This window comes from Lemur catta, chromosome 6 (assembly GCF_020740605.2).
Source record: "Lemur catta isolate mLemCat1 chromosome 6, mLemCat1.pri, whole genome shotgun sequence".
Lineage (NCBI taxonomy): Eukaryota > Metazoa > Chordata > Mammalia > Primates > Lemuridae > Lemur > Lemur catta.
This window is the reverse complement of record NC_059133.1, coordinates 56904556-56921507: the sequence shown is the minus strand read 5'-3', so window position 1 is coordinate 56921507 and position 16952 is coordinate 56904556. Positions and strand designations below refer to the sequence as shown.

At 40.4% G+C, this 16952-nt stretch overlaps 1 protein-coding gene across 4 annotated transcripts in view; it reads right to left on the bottom strand.

Annotated features, from left to right (window-relative positions):
* Window positions 1-574: 574 nt before the first annotated feature.
* BIN2 (bridging integrator 2) overlaps window positions 575-16952 on the bottom strand; it is a 33515-nt gene continuing 17137 nt past the window's right edge. Inside the window, exons 5-13 of one of the 4 annotated variants that reach the window (XM_045554892.1) lie at window positions 16836-16931; window positions 15459-15566; window positions 14756-14841; window positions 13571-13646; window positions 12633-12715; window positions 8541-9300; window positions 5659-5739; window positions 3494-3568; window positions 575-1064 (exon numbers count right to left, since the gene is read on the bottom strand). In XM_045554892.1, coding sequence (XP_045410848.1) covers window positions 1035-1064; window positions 3494-3568; window positions 5659-5739; window positions 8541-9300; window positions 12633-12715; window positions 13571-13646; window positions 14756-14841; window positions 15459-15566; window positions 16836-16931 — 1395 coding nt within the window. In that variant the 3' untranslated portion in view covers window positions 575-1034. Of the gene's footprint in view, window positions 1065-3493; window positions 3569-5658; window positions 5740-8538; window positions 9301-12632; window positions 12716-13570; window positions 13647-14755; window positions 14842-15458; window positions 15567-16835; window positions 16932-16952 lie in introns of those variants that run through there. The other 3 variants (XM_045554893.1, XR_006735958.1, XM_045554894.1) reach the window with 3 other exon arrangements.

Here is a 16952-nt window from a genome sequence, read left to right as displayed (position 1 = left end):
GCTTGCTGAGTGATTGAGCAAATGGTGATATCTCTAAAAGCAAGAGCAAAGATGGAAGAGTGTTTTCATGTATATGTGTATTCATCAAGGTGGCAGGACTTCAGAACTACTTTTAATGTTTTCACAAATATTTTCATGGAAAGCAAATGACAGAACTTGAATCCAGGATTTCTGACTCCAAATTCCATGCCATGTCCATGATATTATTATTATTATTATTATACTTTGCATCCTTTACCTTCACTTGGAGTTTTATATCTTCCAATATCCTGCTCAGATCCTTATTCACACCAAATATTAGAGTGTAAACACTAGATATAACTCTAAAACATAACCCCTTTCCAAGGGTATTTGCTTATTAACCAAAGGGAGGAGGGCATAGAGTAGTGTATCTGGATTGAGGAGAGGAGTCTGTGTCCCCTGACATCATCATTACAGCTAGGAGGTAGAGTGAGCTAGGGGTCAGGGATGCAACTAAAGCTTTCTGAACCTGGGGCAGAATCAATAACCTTGCCCAAGTGGAAAACAGTGTGCTGGGCTGGAGTAATGCCCTGTATCAAACAAAGAATCCACGTACAGTCAGAATCATACTTTATTTAACAGTATGAACAAATCTATTCTTTTGGCTTTAAGTCTTGCAAAATGAGTGGTAAGTCAAAGAAGTATTTGTTCACTATTCTTTGAGTATGTGTGGTTATGTGTCTCTGTGTGGACAAGTGTTTGTTTATAGATACTTTTGCTTTTTAGCCCCATTTTAGTTGATACATAGAATCTTATTCTTCTAAAAATGCTAAAACCTGAATTAAGTATTCCCTGAGTCTAACATTCTCTTCTCCCAAGACTGCTTGCCTCCCTCCCTCCCATAAGACTGTTCCTCAGCTTCCAATAATGCCAGGTTTTAGAGACCACCAGCATTCATACTGTTTGAGAATCTAGAAATGAATGCTGGCTCTTATATCCCTCTGATCTATACCCTCTAGTTGAGGAGCTTCTCTGGGGAGGCATGTGTATGGGAGGGTCTTGGCAATTCCTCTTCAGAGTTGTGCATTTTGACTTGTAGATACCTGGAAAGTAAACACGATTATATTAGGTACTGGCCTGCCCTCCATCAACCACTTAAGGGGGGTGAAAACTCAACTTGCTTCTGTTGAATTATATTTCATGTAATGCCACTGGTCTGTACTGAGGGACACGATGTGAAACTCGTTGTTGGGATTATTGCAAGAACTTGTTGCAGATATTGTTCATTATATCATTTACCATCTCTTTATAATGGGCATCAATGAATGAGTGAACTGACAAGGTTTTTCTTTTGTTCTTGGATGTTAGAAAGTATGGAACCAATTTTATGGTCCATCCATAGTAAGTTTATTTCACAGAATGCAATTTTTGTACTTTAATTCATGGCTCTATTTTTGTGTCACTGTCTTGTCTCTCTCATATACTTCTGAGTTATTTTGCTATATTGTGTGTGTATATATGAAAGTATATTGTATAAGCATATGACACATACAGTCATGCATTGCATAATGATGTTTCAGTCAATCATGGACCATATATATGACAGTGGTCTCATAAGATTATAATTGAGCTGAAAAAATCCTATCACCCAGTGACACTGTAGCTGTTGTAATGGCATAGCACAATGGATTACTCACACATTTGTGGTGATGCTGGTGTAAACAAACCTTCTGCACTGCCAGTTGTATAAAAGTATAACACATGCCATTACATACAGGACATAATACTTTATAATAAACAACTATGTGACTGGTGTATGTATTTACTATACTATACTTTTCATTATTATTTTAGTGTGTACTCCTTCCACTTATTAAGAAAAAAGTTAACTGTAGAACATCCTCAGGCAGGTCTTTCAGAAGGTATCCAAGAAGAAGGCATTGTTATCATAGGAGATGACAACTCTATACGTGTTGCTGATCCTGAAGACCTTCGGGACAAGATGTGAAGGTGGAAGACAGTGATGCTGATGATTCTGACGTAGGCCTAGTCTAATATGTATATTTTTATCTTAGTTTTTTTTCCTCCCATTTATTTATTTTTAATTCTTTTAGAGATGGGATCTTACTATGTTACCGGGACAGGCTGGATTTGAACTCCTGGGCTCTAGTGAACCTCCCGCTTCAAGTTCCCCAGTAGCTGGGACTATAGGTGCGTGCCACTGCACCTGGCTCTATGTCTTAGCTTTTAACAAAAAGTTTAAAAAGAAAAAAAAAAAAGAAAAAAGAAAAAAGCTTATAGAAGGCCAGGCGAAGTGGCTCACGCCTATAATCCTAGCAGTGTGGGAGGCTGAGGCAGGCGGATTGTTTGAGCTCAGGAGTTCGAGACCAGCCGGAGCAAGAGCAAGACCCCGTCTCTACTAAAAATAGAATGAAATTATATGGACAACTAAAAATATATATAGAAAAATTACCCGGGCATGGTGGCACATGCCTTGTAGTCCCAGCTACTTGGGAGGCTGAGGCAGAATTGCTTGAGCCCAGGAGTTTGAGGTTGCTGTGAGCTAGGCTGACACCATGGCACTCTAGCCGGGGCAACAGAGTGAGACTCTGTCTCAAAAAAAAAAAAAAAAAAAAAGCTTATAGAATAAGAATATAAAGAAAAAATATTTTTGTGTAGCTGTACAATGTATTTGTGTTTTAAGCTGTTATTACAAGAGTCAAAAAGTTAAAAGAATTAAACGTTTATAAAATAAAAATGTTTCAGTAAGCTAAGGTTAATTTATTATTGAAGAAAGAAATTTTTTCATTAGTGTAGTGTTTAAAAAGTCTACAGTAGTGTACAGTAATGTCCTAGGCCTTCACATTCACTTACTGACTCACCCAGAGCAACTTCCAGTCCTGCAAGCTATTCATGGTAAGTGCCCTAGATAGGTATACTATTTTTTATGTTCTATACCATATTTTTACTGTACCTTTTCTATGTTTAGCTATGTTTAGATATACAAATATTTACCATGGTGTTACAATTGCCTGCAGTATTCAGTATGGTAACATGCTGTACAGATCATAGCCTAGGTGTGTAGTAGGATATACCATCTAGGTTTGCGTAAGTACACTCTGATGTTCACACAACAAAATCACCTAACAACACATTTCTCAGAACATAATCTTGTTAAGCAATGCATGACTCTATAATATACATATGACCTTTTGGTATTCTTTTTGTATATCTTAATCTCTGTAACTATTTTTTGAAATAAGTTCAGATATAATTAAATAAACACTTATGAGATAGGCCTAGTTTAAGGCCAAGTGTTGGGAAATGGGCACAGAGACACCATAAAGTCCCAGTTCATTCTAGGTTCCTTTGGTTCCCACTTGCTTGACTTTGCTCTAAAGATATGGTTTCCTGCTGGATTCCCCTGGTACTTGTAGCCCACGGTGAGGATTCCAGCCTGTAGCCAAACTCCTCTCCATCCAATGCCCAATCTTACCACCCACACTGTTCCCTGTGTATCTGGTCTCCTTACCTCTTCTTGAGGCTCGGGTGCTGTGAGATTGCTCTCTCCTGGAACTGCAGAGACTTGAAGCTGAAGGCCTTGGCCCTACAAAGAGAAGTGTTCTGCCCATGAGAGGTGGCTCAGTCTCCCCAGCACCTCTGCTTGGAAGGGTCTTCTGTGCCTTACAGTTTACAAGGGTCATACGTAATACAAAGGGCAAACATATAATGTTGTTTCACCAGAGCTTGAAGGTATCAGAGGAGGCTTTCCTCCGCCCTTTTACAGATGAAGAAACCAAGATTCAAATGGTGAAAAGACTTGCTGGGACAGGAAACCAGGTCTTTGGACTCCAGAGTTGTTTCTATGATCAAACATCATGTGATTTGTGTGACATGTCTGTATGGGAGTGTGAGGTCTTAAATCTACTGCCTGTCACTTTTAGACTAACCCTCCTTAAGAAGGCACTGCAATTCTCACACTTAAGTGATCCTAACCCATGACAAGCAGTTAGGAGAAGCAAATGGTAAAATGGTTTCTTTTGGAAAAGTTCTAGGTTCTGAGATGGGAACCCAGGATGTAGAAAGCCCCATCTAGGTTGGGGACGGTGGTGTGTGCCTGTAGTCCCAGCTACTCAGGAGGCTGGGGCAGGAGAATCATATGAGGCCAGGAGTTTGAGGCTGCAGTGTGCAATGATCACACCTATGAATACTCGTTATACTCCAGCCTGGGCAACATAAGGAGTCCCCATCTTTAAAAAAAAAAAAAGAAAAAAGAAAGCCCTGTTTAGGAATTGCTATGCCAGGAAAAGACTTTGGTACTCTGAGGTTTAAAACAATTTTTTTAACTGAAATTTAATTCACACCCTATAAAATCCATCTTTTTAAATAGAACCAATTTCTAACAATGTGATAGCCACTTGAAATTCTGGGATTTCTCCTTTAAGGAAAATTTCGTTCTTATTCCCTCCTCCCCTTTCCAGGCCATAAATTAGCTCAAAGGTAATATTACCTCCCAGAAAGTTATCAAAACCTTCCTTCTCTCTCAGATGATTCAAATGCTGAGCAAGAACAGATTTTTTCCCTGGTTATATTTCTATTTACCCATTTTTACATGTGATATGTCCATAATTCTGCTTGAGAGAAAATATGACTTATGATACACCTGCAAGGGAAGTGAGCAAATCTTGTAGAATACAAGCTTCAGAGGATAGGTGACCTTGATAGGATCTAGGATGCTCTGGTTGCTTAATTCCACAGGATAAATATGTCACCTTAGATGACCAAAGCAATCCCACTGGCGAGGCTAGGACTAACAGCCTCAGGGGAAACGAGGTTGTATCCTATATACCTCTTCCCCAGGGAGAACAGTGTTACTAGCCTATTCCTTAAAATGATCGGACATATAAAATCATGTAATACGTTACAAAGTAAAATAGAAAATTTTTTATTTTTTGGAGAAAGGATCTCACTCTGTTGCCCAGGTTGGAGTCAATGACACAATCACAGCTCACTGTTAACCTCAAACTCCTGTGCTCAAGCGATCCTCCCACCTCAGCCTCCCAAGTAGCTAGGACTATAAGTGCATACCAACACATTTGGCTAATTTTAAACAATTTTTGTGGACACAGGATCTCGTTATGGTGCCCAGGCTGGTGTCAGACTCCTGACCTCAAGCAATCCTCCCACCTTTGCCTCCCAAAGTGCTGTGATTATAGGTGTGGGCCAGCGTGTCCAGCCTCAAATTGAATTAATTTTGGATTTTCCATACCATTGAACTGCTCTTTTCAGTGGAGAAATATGAGACCTGCTATACTTTACATACTCATGTCCTGTTGTTATTTACTGGCCACATGTCTTGCATATCTCTCTCAATCAGTATAGCTGTCTCAAAATAGAAACCACCTAATGAAAAACTTTTTTTATTTTTTATTTTAGAAATAGGTTCTCACCATGTTGCCCAGGCTGCAGTGCAGTGGCTGTCCATAGGCACCATTACTGCACACTACAGCCTCGAACTCCTGGTCTTAAGTGATCCTCCTGCCTCAGCCACCTGAGTAGCTGGGACTACAGGCACCCAACACTGTGCCCAGCTTAAGAAAAAGTTTTATTAATATATCTTGCTCTATTAGGGCCTTCAATGCCTCATGTGAGTCAAGACTGAGGGCATAATAATGTTGGTGACTTAGATTTTCGTACCTCAGGGGAGTCAGCTGAAATAAGCTTATTGTTCTCCTCCTTGTCTTCCATCTTCTTTGCTGTTTCAGGCTCTGAAAAAACCTGTGAATCAAAGTAAACAATGTAGGAGAAAGTCCCACACCTTTGCACCCTGGATGCCACCCTTATACCCTTTGTCCATATGAGCTCCTCTCAGGTAGCAGGAGGTTCGCAAGGTAGCCCGGTCAACCTTAGGTTAGGCATAGGTAGTAGCAGGGTGGTGTGATCTGAGGGGTACCAGAAATCTCACTCTTCTTCCAGATATGCATATGGTTCACGTCCTGGCCTTTTCACTACCCAAATGTCACCTCTGACCACTCTGGATAAACTTGCAATTCAGCCCCAACTCCCTGTGCCCTCCCCTACTTAATTTTTCTTCATATTTCTTATCCCCACTAGACTGTAATTTTACTTATTTATTCTTTTTCATGTGTGTCTTCCTGCACTAGAATATAAGCCCCAGGAAGGCAGGGGATTTTTTTGTTGTTCACTGTCATACCCTAACTCCTAAAGAAGTGCCTGGCACATAGCAGGGGCTTAATAAGTAATTGTGGAATGAATGAATAAATCTTGGTGCCATCTAGTCAGACATCTCACCATAATCCTCTCTACAATACACCCGACTGTTGATCTTACTTACTTACTTTTTATTTACTTACGTATTTATTATTTATTTATTTATTCATTCATTCATGTATTTATTTAGAGACAGAATTTTGCTCTGTCACCTAGAATACAGTGCAGTGGCATCATCATAGCTCACAGCAACCTCAAACTCCTGGGCTCAAGCTATCCTCCTGCCTTAGCCTCCGGAGTAGTTGGGACTACAGGAGTGCGCCACCATGCCCAGGTAATTTTTCTATTTTTTTGTTTTTTGTTTTTGTAGAGACAGGGTCTTGCTCTTGCTCAGGCTGGTCTTGAACTCCTAAACTTAAGCAATCCTCCCACATTGGCCTCCCAGAGTGCTAGGATTACAGGTGTGAGCCACTGTGCCCAGCCTATCCTTAGCTTTTAACATCAAGGAAAGAAAACTATTTCTCAAGGTGGCCCATCCCATTTTACTTTTTGTCAGCAACTTGTTCCCCTTTTGTCCTTCCCCCATAATTTTTTTCCTTAATTTTTTTCCATCCCATTTTTTAAATGAAGCTAATTGCTGAAAGCTCCTCTTATATTGATCCCAAATGTACCATTAAAAAAAAAATCTTTCTACATAGGGCCTACCTAGTTCTGCCCTCTGGAGTCTCCCAGAACAAGTCACATCCCTCATTTATATGATGGCCTTCCATATAATCTGAATAGAATAGGACTTGATTTCCAGATCCTTCACAGAAATAGTTGCTCTCCAATGGGTATCTCTCAATTTTTTCTCATCTATATTCTCACCTTTCAAAAGCCTATCCCTTTTGATTTCCTTTTTTTTTTTAATTTTAATTTAATTTTATGTTTTTGAGACAGGGAATCACTGTTGCCTGGGCTACAGTGCAGTAGTCACATTATCATAGCTCACTGAAACTTCAAACTCCTGGACTTAAGCGATCCTCCTGCCTCTCAAGTAGCTGGGACTACAGGCAAAAACCACCACACCCAGCTAATTTTTCTATTTTTTGTAGAGACAGGGTCTTTTTATTTATTTATTTATTTTTTTTGAGACAGAGTCTCACTTTGTTGCCCGGGCTAGAGTGAGTGCCGTGGCATCAGCCTAGCTCACAGCAACCTCAGACTCCTGGGCTTAAGCGATCCTACTGCCTCAGCCTCCCGAGTAGCTGGGACTACAGGCATGAGCCACCATGCCCGGCTAATTTTTTTGTATATATATTTTTAGTTGGCCAGATAATTTCTTTCTATTTTTAGTAGAGACAGGGTCTCACTCTTGCTCAGGCTGGTCTCGAACTCCTGACCTCGAGCGATCCACCCGCCTCGGCCTCCCAGAGCTAGGATTACAGGCGTGAGCCACCGCGCCCGGCTAGGGTCTTTTTATATTGCCCAGGCTGGTCTAGACCTCCTGGGCCTCAAGCTATTCTCCTGCATCGGCCTTCCAAAGTGCTGGGATTATAAACATGAGCTACCGTGCCCAGCCCCTTTTGCTTTTCTTTACTTCCCTTTGTGAGTTCCTGCTTCTAGGTCTCTATCATCAAGGAAGATATACCCTGGAAATTTGCTACTATTTTTCCCAAGGGTCTATTTACCACAGTCACAGGTATGATAAACTGACGTTAGATCTTCCGTCACATCCCCATTAAAGAAGGTAAAGCGTAGGATGCCATTTGTAGGTTCTTTGTATTAGCAATTCCCAGAATTTGGAGGAAAAGAAAGAAATTAATAAGAATCTGCTCATAATATTAGAGATAAACCCTTTGTAGGAGTCAGTTACCCTAAGAGTAGATTACTGAATTGCTGTGAAGACAGGAAACAATCACCAGAACCAAAAAAGGTGTCCAAGAGTATTCTTGAGACTATACTTACCAACTATGGGACAACCTGACTATAGTAAAGATGATCTACACGGAGGTTATAAAAAAGAATGAAGGCCAGGCATGGTGGCTCACGGTTGTCATCTCAGCACTTTGGGAGGCTCTTGGGGGAGGACTGCTTGAGCCCAGGAGTTTGAGTCCAGCTTGGGCAACACAGTGAGGTCCCATCTCTACTAAAAATTTTTTTAAAAAAATAACTGGACGCAATGGCATGCACCTGTAGTCCCAGCTACTTTGCAGGCTGAGTGGGGAGGATCACTTGAACCCAGGAGTTTGAGGCTATAGTGAGCTATAATTGCATCACTGCAGTCAAGCACAACACAGCATGACCCCATCTCTGAAAAAAATAATAATAAATAAAGGGAATAAATACCTAACCAGATCCACTCTTACCTGAGGAATCACAGTGGGGGAAGTACAAAGTTCTTCTGGGTTTGGATTGTGAGTGTTTTCCTTTTCTCTGGCCTCCGGAGTTCTTATTGGCTTCTCTGGTGGCTCTGGATTAGAAGAGGCCTCTAAGGAGGCTCTAGGACTTGGAGTCCCAGTCCCCAAGAAGGCCCTGAGGCTGGTGGGTGAAGCCCCTCCAGAGGCTGGAGGGCTGGAGGGTATGTTCCCCGAGGAGGGCCTGGGGCTCGGAGTGGCTCTGGGTGGAGGAGGCCTACTAGGTGGTGCTGAGGTCCTCTGGATAGAGGCTCTCTTCTTTGGTTGTTCAGATCCTTCACTTGAGGTGCGGGTTCGGAGGATTACTTCTGGGGCAGATGAAGGCTGCTCTGATTCTGAAGGAATCGGGGCTCTGCCTGGTGATGGAGCTGCAGAGCAAGGCAGAACTTCCTCCTGGGACTTGCCACCCTCAATGGTGGGAGAGGGCTGGGCCTGGGTTGGGCCATTGCAGGCTGGTAGAGACTCTTCCTCCTCAGAGGAACTTGCTTCAGACCCTTCCTCTTCTGTTTCCTCATCTGCTGAGGGCTCTTCTTTGATCTCAGAATTATCTTCTCCCTGGGCTGCATCAGGTGCCAGGTCTTCTTCAGTTGCCAAGACAGATTCACTCTCATCCTTCAAGGACAGTGCAGAGGGACTGGTAGGTGAGCTAAGAGAGCTGGAGACTGTAGATGTTCGGACTGGGGGAGAAATGACTAACGAGCGCCTGCTGCTGCTAAAAAAAGAAGGGCATTCAGATTTAGAAGAGCTAAAAACTAGAAGTAACCTAAATATCAAAAAATAAATTATGATGCAAGCACATAAAGTTTGTATAATTTATAATAACACTTATACAGTGAAGTGAAAAAAGACTATAAAATTTTATCTATATCATGATCTCAATTATGTAAAAGTATTTATAGAAAAAGAGACTGGAAAGAAATACAACAAAATATTAGCAAATATTTCCTCTGGGGAAAAGACTAAGGTCATATAGAGCTGATCCACACAGATTCGTATCTGTGAATTTGCCTACTTACTTATTTGTAACCCCCAAATTAGTACTTGTGGTACTTTTCTAGTCATTCGTGGACACGTACAAGTGGTGAAAAGTGAGTTGCCTGACATTCACTTTCCTAGCTGAGGCCTAACAAGGCATCAATCTACCTTCTTGTGTCAGCTCTCAAATTGTAAACAAGTGTCCTTTTCACCATGTTTTTCATACTTCTGTGGTTTTTGTTGGTGATTTTGCCACTTAAAACCACCCCCAAGCTGAGGTACTAAGTGCAAGAAGACTGATGTGCCTTACAGAGAAAATACATGTGTTAGATGAGCTTCACTCAGGCATGAGTTACAGTGCTGTTGCTTATGAGTTCAATATTGATGAATCAACAATATAAATTAAATAAGGTGTCTTTACACAGAAACTCACATAAAACAAGGTTATGTACTGGTTGGTTGATGAAAATGTCACAAGAGGCTCACAGGAAGCTATCCTCTGTTTCCCCCACAAGCAATGGTTCAGTAATATTCAGTGTTGTGCCAACTTTATAAAGCATAACTCCTAAAAATAATAAGAATCAACTATAACATTTATCAAGTTATGATAAATGTGCTGGATACTATGCCTCCTATGTACTGTCCATCAACTGATTAAGCAGCCCACAAATATAAAATTGACAGGTGCCAACTATGTGCTGTGTCCTGGGCACAAGGATGGGAAATGGGGAGATGGGGATGGGGAGAGGAAGAGGAAGAGGAGGAGGAAGAGGGAGAGAAACTTAGTTCTTGCCTTATGGGAATTTCTGATGTGGGACAAGTAGGACATAGGTTCCTTCTAGCACTAGCATTCTAGGAGTCAGTAAGTTTAGAAGGCTCAAGACATAGCAAGAGAAAACCATATTTCCCTTCAAGTTTCTGGGACATCTCAGTGTAAATGATGGTCAGTTTGGGAAGAACAGACATTTATAAAAAACTCTGGTTTTCAATGCTGGGAAGAAGAAAAAGGGAGCTTTTGGAGCAAAAGGAAATTTGTCTAGGAAGGCTACATTGCCTCTTTAGTGATCCTTTTTAATAGTCCATAACTAATTGCTAAATGAGTAGTACAAACAACAAATGTGAGCCCTATTCTTCCTTCAAGTCCCAAGCTCAGTTTCACCATCTCCTTAAAGCCTTCCCTAACCATCTGCACATTGGCAATTACTTACCTCTTTGGAATTCCTAGTGGTCTCATTAGGTGCTTAGTATGTGCAAGTTTAAATTGTTCTTTGTCTCCTTAGGCACATTTTCTTTATTTCCAACTTTTGGCAAATCACTTTAGGGAAAGGACAAGTCTCCTATGTCTCTGGATTCCTAATACCCAGCATTAAACCCCGTGCATAGAAGGAGCTTAATGACACTTTCTAAACAAAGGCTTCAGCATGAGCAAGTGATCATATTCTGACAGACCAGTGAGTTGGTTACATTTACTAGTATGAAGAAAGTACGAAGGCAAAAGACACCACAAAAAGAAATGGAAATAGGAAGATATTTGCAATGCATACAATTAAAGGATTAGTATCCAGAATATACCAACAGACAAACTAACAAAACAAATAAACAAAAACTCATATAAGTCAGTTTTTTGAAGAGGTTTAACAATCCAATTGAAAAATAGGAAAAGGATAAATAGGAAAGCCACAGAACAGGAAACTTAAATGGCCAATAACATGAAAAGATGCTCCAGGTAACTAGCAATTGTGGAGCTGTGACTTAAAACTGCAAAAAATTCCATTTCATACCCATGAGTTTGGAAGAATTAAGAAGTCTGACAATTATCATATATAACAAAAATGTGGAGCCATGGGAGCTCTTAATCACTGCTGACAGGTTGTAAACTGGAACAATCACTCTGGAGAGCAATTTGGCAAAATCCAGTAAGACTCAAGAAGCCCCAGTGACAGACCTTATGACTCAGCAATTTCACTCCAAGTACAGACTCTAAAGAAACTTTTAATAATATTCACAAGGAATATGTAAAACATGTTCATTGCAACATTATTTCTAACAGCAGAAAACTGGAAACAACCCAAATGTCTTAAATTAGCAGGAGGAAGATAAATAAATCAGTCATGAATTAGGCATATAATAACATCCATAACAGTTATGGAAAGGAAAGAACAGAGCTAGCAACATATAGTAATACAGATAAATGTTACAAATAATATTAAAAGAACAAAAGAAGTTGCAGAAGAATACATATGTATAAATCCATTTACATAAACTTTAAAAACATGGAAAACACTAGTTTATGTGTACATGTACATGTGAAGTAAAAGTAGGAAGACATGCATGGAAATAATAAATACTAAATGTAACATAATGGTTAACTTTTGTATGCAGGAAGAGAAACTGAGTAGGTAAGGGACACTGGGAGCTTCAACTATATTTGCAATAGTTGATTTCTTAAATTTGATAGTAGGTATACGGTTATTTGTTGTATTATTCTTTTTTTGTTTTTTTGAGACAAAGTCTCACTCTGTTGCCCAGGCTAGAGTCCCATGGCATCAGCCTAACTCCTGGGCTTAAGCAATCCTTCTGCCTCAGCCTCCCCAGTAGCTGGGACACAGGCATGCGCCACCATGCCTGGCTAATTTTTTCTATATATATTTTTAGCTGTCCAAATCATTTCTTTCTATTTTTAGTAGAGACGGGGTCTTGCTCTTGCTCAGGCTGGTCTCGAACTCCTGACCTTGAGCGATCCACCCGCCTCAGCCTCCCAGAGTGCTAGGATTACAGGCGTGAGCCCCCACACCCAGCCTGTTGTACTATTCTTTATACCTTCAGTTATGTCTAAAATATTTAAGGAAAAGAAATAATTTCTATGGGGCATAATACAAACAACAAACATGATGCACATGAACATAAGGGAAAGGTCAGGATTATGGATTGCAGAATACATACAGTATAAATACATTTATATAAAGTTTAAAAACATGCAAAAGAGTATTTTATGCGTGCAGATGAGGGTGCTGAATACTTTCACATAAAGGACAAGTAAAGCAGAAGAGAGTCTCAGAAGTTGCTCACCTTGATAGTCCCTTCACCACAAAGACTTTGTTGGAATGTTGCTTCTCCAGTTTGCTCATCACCTCGTAGAGATTGTTATTCAGCTAGAGTCAGCAAGAGAGAAAGGGATGCTAGCCAAATGGGAACCTGAAACTGGCATATCCCTTCTCCTCTCTCCTTCAGACAGCTTCTCAAAATAAAAGCTCACCCTTTCAACTCTGATCTATGATTCCTCCTCATCTCTCTAGCACTATGTCCAAGGGTCCTGTCCCACCACCCCTTCTTCCTTGTCTCTTCCATCAGACTGGCAGCTCTCTCAAGGCAGGGTCCATAACTGGTGTTTGATTTGAGGTTCTAGCTTCTCTCAGGTGATCCAGGGAATGAAAACTCAAAACTCATTTTAATATTAACTAGGTAAATCATACCATAGCCAAAGAAACTGTGAAGAGTAATATGTGTGGCTGTGTGACTATAATTAATACTGTAGCAAAAAAGAATCTTGGAATCCAAGGACTAGAAAAGACCCCATAAGGTTATGTTATATGGCTGCCTATCACTGACAGGATTGGTCCTATTCAAGACCAATGACCCCAGAAACCAACTTGTGCTTAAACACTGACCTTCCTGCTCTCCAGCAACAATAGATAGAGATTTCACAAGTTGGTTTCCCATTTCAATTGTTCCTTCCACAGGCCTAACCTCCTTTATTCATGCTGAAGCCCAAGTTTAGATGCACATATTCAGTTGCTAAGGGAGATGGAAAGGGCTCTCTGGTAGTGTATACATCTGCTTTAATATAGTTTAACACAGTCAATCAAGTGCTATTATTTCATCATGCGATAAAAATCAAAATCTGTGTTGCCAATATGGATATTTCAAGAAATTATATAAATCAGGGCTACCTTCATATTTATTAGAAAAACACACCTAGCAGTCTCAATTGGCCAGATGTTTCTCACCTTGCTCATTTCCCTGTAGAAGACATCCCTCAAGTTGGAAATGTTTTGGAAGATGGTCACATAACAGCTAATACGACTATTAGAAAGCAAAACAACACAAAGAGGTAAGTGATGCTAACGGAGTTCTTTGAAACCCAAAGTAAGACGTTAAGCCAAAACCAGCTACAACCAAGGCTCCTCAGAGAAAGGCATCCCACAACCTAGACTCAGGATGTTCTGGGATCTGGATTCATCAGAGCTGGGCCAGGAGCGCATCTGACTCTTAGGAGCAGGAAGGCCAGAGAAAACAATACCAGCTCAGGCTGACACCAAAGTTTAACAGTTTCATGAAGTTTTATGATTTGGGCTCTTGAGGTACTAAAGTAGACATAAAAGTGTTTTGAAAATTTTTTTTAAAGGGCTGTATAAAGCCATATAATTATAATTGTTATAATAAGAAGTTATTCTTTCTCCTTATGCAGTACAGGATGTCTGTGCCTTTATGTACATTAATGAAATTCTTCTGTAAATTAATCAAGGAAGTTTACATTTAAAGAAACTATATTAAATTTCAATTCTATTTAAATTAGGAGTCACATAATTAATGTTTTATAACACATGTAGCCATTAAAAAGGCTCCATCATACATGGGCTAATATTAAGTGACAACACAAAATACTCTGACTACAATTAACTGTATTAAAGCATATCTTGTACAATGAGAAGAAAATAGGATACAAAAGGAGTTTCTCTCAGATTTCTTTTCCAGTAGGCAAATGTAAATCTAAAACACTTTTATCTACTATGAAGCAAAGGTACCTTCATTAATGCAAATAATCATCCCATGGCTTATTGTGTATGTAAATCTACATGTTTATAAACCAAGCTTGTTTAAAACAATACACATTTGAGCTTGAAAGCAGATACTCCTAGCATGCATCATGGCAGCACTTTACTTGCCAAGATCTTCCCTACCCAAGAAGCATCTTGTCTTCAAACCCAGAAAAGCTGGCAGGGCAAGGATGGTTACCTCTGTGTTGTAGATGAAGAAACTAGGGTCTAGAGAGATAAAGTAGCTTGCTTAGTATCACAGAGCAAGTTAGTGGCAGGGGAAGCTATATCCCACTCTTGAACCAGGGCTCTTTTCATGAGGTGACATATTTGGGCTGCCAGGAAGCCAGCCCTTTCCAGAATCTCAATCATTACCTATTATAAAGAACAGGCAGCTCCTCTAGTAGTTCCTGGTTCAGATCTTCAAACACAATCTGGGCTTTGTTGAACTCTTCCTCTGCCTAGGTTGTAAAGAGATAAGACAATCCTCCTCAATCCTGAACCCAAGGATAAGGCTGCCTCTATTATCCTGTGCATTTTTTCAGAGACTAGGCATTTTTTTTTTTTTTTGCAACAGAGTCTCACTCTGTCACCCTGGGTAGGAGTGCAGTGGTGTCATTGTAGCTCACTGCAACCTCAAACTCCTGGGCTCCAGTGATCCTCCTGCCTCAGCCTCCTGAGTAGCTGGGACTACAGGCACGCACCACCACGCCCAGCTAATTTTTCTACGTTTAGTAGAGACGGGGTCTCACTCTTGCTCAGGCTGGTCTCATACTCCTGAGCTCAAGCAATCCTCTCACCTCCACCTCCCAGAGTGCTAGGATTGCAGGTATGAGCCACTGTGGCATCAGGAACTAGTCTTAATTGGAGCCACACCTCCCTTTCCCCAGACCCATATGTTCCCCAGCCTCAAGACTCCGACTATCCTTACAGCATCAATGTCAGAAGAAAAAGGATTTCCTTCGGGACACTGGATGCAGAATTTATCATTTCCTATATCCATCTTGGCTTAGCCACCTGCCTATGGGGAGAGAAAGAACAGGAAGGTTTTACCAGGTTTTATTTTTTATTTTTTTACCTTGGCAATCTTGGCCTCATCTTTCTTCTTGGCATTCTGCACAGCCTCCAGGTGGTGTCGAGCACTATCATAGTCCACGAGTTTCCGACCCCGCTTGGAGATTCTCTCCTAACACATGGTGATGAGAAAGGGTGTGGATACTCACTTTGCAGTGGCCAGGATGTAGGTAACAGAGTACCAAGCAGAGAGGCAAGATTCCTGGGTCCTATTATCAAATTATACTTTCTAACAGGGTTTTGTGCCCAAGGGATCTCCTTTGCTATCTGGGAAGAATGGGGATTCTCAGGGGGAGACAGAGTAAGGGGCAATCCTACAGAGCATGTGGAAACTTGTATTAAATTTTAATATTTCTTATGAACCCATTATAAGTTGGTTCAGCCTCCTGGAAAAATGGCCTTGAGAATCCTACTAAATTGAAAGTCTGGAGTTTTGAGTCTTAGTTCCAAATCTGCCATTCATTAGCCTTATGGCCAATGGCAAGGCACATCTCTTTTGGAGCCTCAGTAGCCTCATCTGCCCTATACAAGTGCTCTTTTAAAGATCAAATGCTGAATATAAACTGCTTTGAGAATGCTAAAGTGCAATAAAAACAGTAAGTTATTATGAGCACTGAAAGAAAGTCTACTCAATCTTATCCAAACTACAAATTATACCAAGGAGAAGCAAATGATGTCATTGGCCTGTCTCATTCTCTCAATCATGGAATTTGAAAAGATCTTAGCAATTATCTTCTATATAATACATGAAACTTCCCTACAATATCTAAGATAAGAGGTAGTCCAACTTCTGATTGAACAGAGAATAAACAACTCACTATCTCAGAGTGTATTTCATTTCATTTTTGGAAGGCTTTTAACTATTAGAAACTTAAGTCAGCCTCCCTTTAATTTCTTCCTCTTAATCTAAAATTAGCACAATGCCTGGCAAAGTCAGTGTTTATTAAATATTAGTTGAATGAATAAATGAATCTAATTCTGCTTCTGGAACAGTTTAGAACAGGCTGAATTCCTCTTTCACCACACTGTCAAGTATTTGAAGATAACTATTATCACTCCTCCAAGTTTCCTCTTTTATACAATAAACAACTTTGGTGCCATTAGCTGTTTCTCCCCAGCTAAAAGGGATGCCTTGCCTTGGATCTAATTCAAAACCAGCCCAAATCCAAGTCACTGAAATCTAAATTTAAATATAACCTCATACTACCTCTAACCCTCCATCCTAACCTCTTGTCTAACACGCAGTTTTAATCCTTCTCGCAACTTACCCAACTTCATTCCTAACCATAAGCTCTAACTCTACTTGTAGAGTTTAACTCAGTATGTTCTCTGACCTGGATTGGCCATCTACAACCCAGCCTTGATTCTGTACACCAAGTACCTTAATCTCACTGAACTGGGCTACATAGTTTTCCATGGTCCTCAAAGCCTGGTCAGCCAGCTTCTCTTCATAGTCTTCCCAAAGGAGATCATTATTCTGTGGGATAAAGGCAGAGGC